Source organism: Drosophila kikkawai, chromosome 3R (assembly GCF_030179895.1).
Source record: "Drosophila kikkawai strain 14028-0561.14 chromosome 3R, DkikHiC1v2, whole genome shotgun sequence".
Classification (NCBI taxonomy): domain Eukaryota; kingdom Metazoa; phylum Arthropoda; class Insecta; order Diptera; family Drosophilidae; genus Drosophila; species Drosophila kikkawai.
Genome location: NC_091731.1, coordinates 7,162,670 through 7,170,928, shown reverse-complemented (window position 1 = coordinate 7,170,928; position 8,259 = coordinate 7,162,670). Strand labels below are relative to the sequence as shown.

General features: G+C 50.0%; 1 protein-coding gene across 1 annotated transcript; it reads left to right on the top strand.

Annotated features, from left to right (window-relative positions):
* Window positions 1–5,061: 5,061 nt before the first annotated feature.
* On the top strand, window positions 5,062–8,030 carry LOC138928710 (uncharacterized). Its single transcript, XM_070286219.1, has 3 exons — window positions 5,062–5,475; window positions 6,733–7,271; window positions 7,469–8,030. Exons 1-3 carry the CDS (start codon window positions 5,062–5,064, stop codon window positions 8,028–8,030), a joined length of 1,515 nt encoding a protein of 504 aa, XP_070142320.1.
* Window positions 8,031–8,259: the final 229 nt, after the last annotated feature.

The window sequence follows — 8,259 nt, the reverse complement described above, 5'->3', positions numbered from 1 at the left end:
CCCTGAGCTTGCTGCAGGGGCTGGCACCTACCCGTTGCATGAGCTGGAGCCCGTCTCCGAAGAAGAGATGCTGGCAGTGGCGGCAAGGATCAAGGTGGCGAAGGCGCCAGGCCCGGACTGCGTTCCCAACAGGGCGCTTAAGCTAGCGATTTGTCTCCGTCCGGACATATTCGCGGTGCTGTTTGACAAGTGCATGCGAGAAGGGCTCTTTCCCTATAGGTGGAAAGCGCAAAGACTGGTCCTGTTGCCCAAGCCGGGAAAGCCGCTGGACGACCCAGCATCCTTCAGACCCATATGTCTGATAGACGGGGCCGGCAAGGTGTTGGAATACCTGATCAGTTCGAGACTGGAGAGGGCCATAGTTGCGGCAGGAGGCCTCTCTGACTCCCAGTACGGGTTCAGGAAGGCCATGTCGGCCATCGACGCCATCACCAAGGTGGTGGACATTGCCTCCGCGGCCATCGCCGGACAGCGCTGGAAAGGGGGCTCTAAGGAATATTGCCTTATTGTCACCCTGGACATACGCAATGCCTTCAACACGGCGAGATGGGGCCGGATAATGGATGCCTTGTCCAACTTCGGAGTTCCCACCTATCTTCTCAACCTGATGCGAAGTTACTTTCACGACAGGGTGCTGCAGATAGACTCGGACAGCGGTACTCAAGCGGTCGAGCTGTCGTGCGGGGTTCCGCAAGGGTCCGTGCTTGCGCCACTTTTGTGGAATGCAATGTACGACGGCGTCCTCCGGCTTCCACTACCAGGGAGAACGGAGATTGTGGGCTTCGCGGACGACATAGCGGTGGTCACTGTCGCAAAGGAGATCGTGAGAGCAGAGGAGACTAGCAGCCAGAGTATCGCCATCATCAACGAGTGGCTGTCGTACGCCGGATTGCAGCTAGCGCCGCAGAAAACCGAAGCCGTCCTGGTGAGCAGCAGGAAAAAGGTGGAGGTGGCAAGCGTTTGGGTCTGCGATGCAACGGTCAGATCTTCTAGAGCTATCAAATACCTAGGAGTGATGATCGACACCAGACTCTCCTTCAGGGAGCATCTGACATATGCAAGCTCTAAGGCTGCCACGACAGTGAGAGCGCTGTCCAGGATCATGCTGAACCACCATGGCCCAAGGCAAGCGAGCAAGCTCCTTCTAGCGAGCGCAGCTAGAGCGACCATGCTGTACGCAGCCCCTGTGGGGAGTCACGCCATGGCGTCGCCTTCGTACAGTCGTGGTCTGGTTGCCTCACACCGTCTGGCCGCTCTACGCATCTGCAGTGCGTTTCGGACGGTCTCGGACCAGGCGGCGCTGGTTATAGCTGGCACCCCGCCGATAGATCTGCTGGCCAAGGAGCAAGCAGAAATACACAAGAATGTCCACGGCCGAGTCCTGTCGTCGGGGAGAAGAAGGAGGCACGAGCAGCTGCAAAGAGTGCATCTCTAACCGCTTGGCAAGCACGATGGGATGCCTCATCAAAAGGGCGTTGGACGCACCGCCTAATACCGTGTCTTGAGGCGTGGACCAAGAGGGCGCACGGGCAGGTGAACTTCTTCCTGTCCCAGGTCCTCAGTGGCCACGGTTGCTTCAGAAGTTACCTGCATAGGTTCGGTCACGAGGAGAGTGGAGCCTGCAGTCGTTGCGGCCATGATGTCGAGGAGACAGCCGAGCATCAGCATCACGGTAGAAAACCTTGTTCCTGAGATGCTGAGGAAGGAGGAAAACTGGCAGGGAGTCTCCAGCTTTGCCGCCACGATCATGGGCAAGCTCAGGATCGAGGAAAGGCGCAGGAACCAGGAGCAGACGTAAAGGGGAGCGTCGCCCGCGCGAAGCATTGCTTCGCGGCCGTACCGCGCGAGCGTTATGCCCCATCTACTGTAACCCCCCCCCTCCCCCCTCCCCCTTTTCCATTATGTACATGTTCCCCCCCCCCCCCCCCCCTTTTAACTCTAAATAAACGAATATAAAAAAAAAAAAAAACTAGCGGCACGAAGCCAGAATTACTGTGCCCACGGAGGGCCAATTACATGAACAGAAAACAGAACGAGTAGGTGTACATGTTTTTCGAGAAACGACTGTAAAAAAAAGGATTCGGCCTGACGCGCGCCTGAAAAACGGGTGAGCCGGCCTAGAGCCAAATCTCGGGGCAAGAAATCTGGAGTGTGGCGTAGGATCAGGTTAGGGACAGTGGTCGTAGTTTAAAAATGTAGCCATTAAAATTAAAGAATAAAATGAAACCAGAAATTCGATCGTCTTTCTCCCTCGCACCCGCATAAAACTCCGCGTAGCAAAAGTCATCCCTTATCGTGACACGCGCCAAAATAGTTCGCGTGGCCGCTGGGCAAGATCCGGGCCAGAGTAGCGGCGGGACGGGAGTGGGATTTGTCGCCGCTGGGCTCTCCCGGGCGCAGATCTGGGCGTGGGCATTTGGCTGCTGGGTCTTCCCGAGCCACGTGCCCGCCGCCGCCGGCGCGTGCTCCAAGGTTCCCCTCTTTGCCCTTCCGATCTGCATTTTTTCCCGCCATCGCCGCTGGGTCACGCCGGGCGACGGGAGATTTTGCCGACCGGAAGAGTCGCCGCTGCTGGGCAACCGAGCGGGCGCGGGAAACGGAGAAGCATCTGGCCATCGCCGGGGTGACCGCGTCCAAGATTCCCATTTCCCGAAGTCAGGTTTACCCATTTCGGACGAGCCCTCTTCCGCTGCCATTTTTGCCCTTAGAGAATCAATAAAATATTCGGAGTCCATGTCCATGTCTTTAAAAATTAATAAATATTTCTGGAGAGGAATCCTTGGCCGCTGAGGTTTACCCCGGCCCAAGACACATCTGTTGGGTCAAGCCCAATTGGATTAAACAGCCAAGACACAACCCAGCTTATCTTACGTTTAGGCACATTTGCGAGCGAATGCAGCTGATCTCTCTGGCTCCGCTGGAGAGGCTTTTTTTTTATGATTAGATGTTTATCTTGGCTCTGGCCACTCTTGTAATTGCACTCTTGTAATTAACTCTTGTAAAAATAGCTGAACTGAACTGAACTGATTAATGAAATATAAATTAATGTCACCTCCTAATAATAATAAATAAATATTCAAGAACAAGCTTTTGAATCAAACATTTTGGCGACCGTGACAGGACACGTGACATTGTTCATATTAATTAATTGGTGAAGTCCGCAGCTTTCAACATTTGTATGTACAAAGGTACATGCATGTGTTGTGAGGTTAAGTCGAAAGGTGCATTGGCCTCGAGCATTCGGTCTCGAGATTCTATCGTCGCGTCGCTTCTTGGAAGGGTCACAGTGTGCATCTCTGTCGCTGTCGTCTCCAAGCTCTACTTGGAGTCTAGGGACTGTCGGTTCGAGTCGAGTCACCACAAATCTCCTACCCAATTCGCTGCTGTAGCTGCACCCAAAGCTGCAGAAACTTCTCGTCGTTGGAAATTTTGGTCTCAATCGTCGTTGGAGCACCACCCGGGTACATACCCCCTTGCCGGCGCCACTGCCGCATCATAAGGAAAAGGAAATAACCGCTACTTCGCCGCATGCATGTCATTTGGATCTTGCTGTTCTAATTGCTGTTCCTGCCTCACCCCCCGCCTCGTCGTCAACCAAGCCGTTGCATTCAGCCATCTCGCTCACTCTTGTTACTTCGTTTGGATATCGCTGAGCGTAAGTTATCTGCACAGCGATTTCACTCAAATTGGCACTGCAATTTCAGAAAGCAAGATGTGGATGAGCAGCAACGAGATGTTCGTGGAGAGTTGGAAGACATGTTTGTGACCATCAAGGTTAGCATCAAGGATCAACTCGACCCTGATGTTCACAATACATCTGGCAATGATACGACGCTCAGCGTATTCAACACGTCATCTATCAAACTACCCAGACTCGCATTACCTACATTTGATGGCAAGTACTCGGAATATCAAAACTTTATTACGTCATTTAAACAAGTTGTAGATGCTCAAGCTTTGTTATCCCCAATCGAGAAATTTAATCAGTTGCTAAATTGTCTACGTGGATCAGCTCTTGAAACGGTTAAGGCATTCCAAGTTACACCTGAAAACTACGCAAAGGCTCTTTAGCGTCTAAAGAGTCGTTATGACAACCCAACCCTAGTTTTTCTGGACAATATATCGTCGCTATTCAATTTGCCAAATGTTGCGAAATCCAATAGCCAAACGTTGCGCAGCCTTATTGACAATGCAACGGCATTGTTTAACTCGTTGTTATCTCTCGGAAGTGGATCGTGTAATATTGGCCACGGCATTGGTTCTGGTCAAGGATGCCTCAGGTTGTTACAAGATAGGTCGCGCTCTGCTAGACTCGTGCTCACAAGTTAACTTTATGTCTGATGAGTTTGCTCAAGCGCTTCGCATACCACGTATCAAGCGCCACATGGAAATACGTAGCATTGGAGAATCTCAAACGCAGATAAAGCATCGCGCATCTACCACAATCAAATCACGCTTTAACGCATTAGAATTGTCGCTAGATTTTTGCATTACATCACATATCGCATACAACCCAGATTCAGATATAGACATATCATCATGGCAGTTACCTCAACACGCCCCTCGCTGACGATAAATTCAATAAGTCTCGTCGAATTGATTTGCTACTTGGAACAGAAACATTCTTCGAAATCTTATCGGTTGGTCAAATTAAGCTCGGTCCCCACCTGCCAATTCTCCAACAGTTAGGATGGATAATCTCTGGTCGTTGCCAAACCAAGCCCACTATAGTTCACAGCTACTCATTAACTCTGGAGGATGCTATTAACCGAAACGTCGAGCGATTGTGGAAGATTGAAGATGTTAGCAAGTCGGCTGACATATACACACCAGAGCAGCGGAAATGTGAGGAGAAATTCGTCGACTCTGTTCGCCGTGACGATGATGGCCGCATAGTGGTTCATTTAAAACGGATCCCAGCTTGCTTGGCAATTCGTATGAAACTGCACGAAGAAGATTTCAAGCGCTTGAACGCCGACTCAGTCGCTCAGCGGATATAAGGTCGAAATATAAGACTTCATGCAGGAATTTGAAGCTCTGGGACATATGAGTTTAGTAGAGATGCCTCGACTCAATGTACCACATTTTTATATACCCCATCATTATGTGCTCAAGCCAACGAGTACGTCAACCAAACTAAGAGTTGTCTTCGACGCATCCTGTCAGACAACGAGTCAGAAATCGCTAAATGATTTGCTCATGGTCGGACCAACAATTCAACCCGATCTATACACACTGCTTTTACGCTTTCGCACATATCGCTACGTGATCACGGTTGACGGGGTTAAGATGTTTAGACAAGTCCTCGTTGACGCGGAGGACCGTAAGTTTCAGTACATTCTCTGGAGGAGCAACCCCGTAGAACCAGTACGCACCTTCGAACTCAACACTGTAACTTATGGGACCGCAACGGCACCATACCTAGCCATACGAAGCATGATATATCTGGCGGATCAATATTCGAACAAGTTCAAGGTCGGTGCTGATGCCATTAAAACCTCGTTTTATGTTGATGATTTCCTTTGCATAGCGGACACAGTGGACGGCCTCGCTCGAATCAAGGCAGAGGTTTCCGAAATTCTTAGTAGTGGCGGATTTGAGCTTGCGAAATAGCACTCAAATTACACTAAGTTCGTCGACGAACGCACCATTAAGGATTTGAATTTAGAAGAAGATTCAGTGACCAGCACGTTAGGTTTGAAATGGGATCAACGATACGATATATTCAAATTCGCATTTGTACCAAAACACACATCGGAAACCGTCTCAAAACGGACAATACTCTCGATAGCCTCATCATTATTTGACCCATTGGGCTTAGTCACGCCAATAATAATAGTTGCTAAAATCATTCTGCAGGAACTATGGCTGCTCAAGTTAGACTGGGATGAATCGGTGCCGCAAAATCTTCATGCAGCATGGACATCCTTTCTCTCATCACTTTCCTCGTTGGAATCGCTGTCAATACCACGCCTTTGCTTACAGCCGAGTCTCCGGAGTCTACAGTTACATGGATTCTGCGACGCCTCGATCAGAGCCTATGGTTGCTGTATATATGCACGTACAGTTGGGGCAAATGGCAGCATTAAGATACGACTCATAACATCGAAATCCAGAGTCGCTCCCACTAGGAAATTGTCGCTACCAAAGTTGGAGTTATGTGGAGCGCACTTGTTATCAAACCTATTGCGCAAGATACAGAAGATATTTGCAGACTACCAACCAACGGTATTCTTATGGAGTGATTCTCAGATTGTTCTTCACTGGATTCAACAACATTCGGCTACACTTTCTACGTTTGTCGGACACCGTATTTCCGAAATCCAGGAAAACACTTCCAGTTGCGACTGGAGACATGTTCCGACGCACGAGAATCCAGCAGATCTACTCTCCAGGGGCTGCAACGCATCTGAATTACAGCAGTCGATATGGTTCGGCGGTCCTGCATATTTACTACGAGATCAGCTACACTAGCCAGCAGATAATTCTGGCAATATTGATCCGGATGTGGTCCAGCTGGAAAAACGCAAATCGGCCTTTACTATAGTCACCATCAACAATCGTCTTCTGGAAGCTGTATATACTATTAGCGCTCACAATCGTTGCATACTAGTTGTCGCCTGGGTACTTCGTTTTGTTCACTTCGCCAGAAAGCTGCAGCCGTTCGCAACATTATCGCCATCACCACAAGAATTGTCTCGCGCATTGCACTGCATTTGTTGGAACTTGCAGGCCAAGCATTTCTCTGAAGATATAGGACTGCTGCAAAAGGGCAAGCTGACTCGCACTAACTTACGAAATCTGAATCCCTTCCTACAGGTTACTGATGGGTTTGAGTTGCTCAAGGTCGGAGGTCGTCTGGAACTAGTTAATGTTCCTGACACCCAAAGGCATCCTATTCTTCTCCCAAGCAAGGATTTCTTTATGCACCAATACGTACAGCACATCCATTTAAAGAACTTCCACGCCGGCCCAAAGGCTCTAGTCGCACTCATACGCCTACGATTTTGGATCGTCAATGCACGGGATTTGGCACGCCGCGTCGTAAGATGCTGCGTACACTGCGTACGCTATCGACCAACTCTGGAGAAACAAGTCATGGGTCAACTGCCCGTCGAACGCCTGACGCAGTCAAGACCATTCTCTAGATGCGGTGTTGACTTTTGCGGTCCGATTAACATATACGCGCATATTCGAGGCAAGGCACCTTCCAAGGGATACATTGCAGTCTTCATATGCTTCGCTACCAAGGCAGTGCACGTCGAAGTAGTGTCAGACCTGTCAACTGACGCCTAATAGCAAGGCGCGGATTGCCCTCTGACATATTTTGCGACAACGCTACAAACTTCGTAGGAGCCAACAACAAGTTAGAAGCACTAAAGGCGTTTCTGTTTAAAGATGAAACAACTAGCATTATCTCGAATTTTTGTCGAAATGAATTTATAACTTTTCATTTTATACCTCCCAGGGCACCCCACTTTGGTGGCTTATGGGAAGCAGCCGTCAAGAGCGTCAAGGGACTGCTGAACCGCACGCTGGCCAACACTCGTCTGACGTTCGAAGAGCTTACCACCGTCACTGCTGAAGTGGAGGCTATACTCAACTCTCGGCCCCTCTCACCACTATCGACGGACCCGAACGGTCTGGCTGCCCTCACACCAGGTCACTTCCTTGTGGGTGATTTCCTGCGATCACTCCCTGAGCCTTCAGTCGAGGATTCAAAGGTGGACCACCTGGAGCGCTGGCAAAGAGTCAGCGCGATCAAGCAATATCTTTGGCGTCGCTGGTCGCACGAGTACATCAACGAGCTTCAAATGCGGACCAACTGGACCCAGCCATCCCCGAATCTCTCCGTGGGAGACATGGTCCTCATACACGAAGACAATCTGCCGCCGCAACGCTGGCTGTTGGGGCGCATCGAAGCAGCCATACCAGGCAAGGATCAACGCGTGCGCGTCGCTGACGTGCGCACTGCTAAGGGAGTCTACCGACGCCCCATACATAAACTCGCTCTGCTGCCTGTCTCTTGAAAGTTGGCTTCAGACTTTCAATGGGGCCGGGATGTTGGGTCAAGCCCAATTAGATTAAACAGCCAAGACACAACCCAGCTTATCTTACGTTTAGGCACATTTGCGAGCGAATGCAGCTGATCTCTCTGGCTCCGCTGGAGAGGCTTTTTTTTTATGATTAGATGTTTATCTTGGCTCTGGCCACTCTTGTAATTGCACTCTTGTAATTAACTCTTGTAAAAATAGCTGA

Excerpts from the sequence above, each read along its gene's own strand:
- LOC138928710 (XM_070286219.1), top strand. The coding sequence starts at position 5,062 with ATGCCTCGACTCAATGTACCACATTTTTATATACCCCATCATTATGTG. Across the intron at positions 5,476-6,732 it reads AATATTCGAACAAGTTCAAG|GCCAAGCATTTCTCTGAAGA; the intron begins GTCGGTGCTGAT and ends TGGAACTTGCAG. Across the intron at positions 7,272-7,468 it reads GCAGTGCACGTCGAAGTAGT|GGCACCCCACTTTGGTGGCT; the intron begins GTCAGACCTGTC and ends TATACCTCCCAG.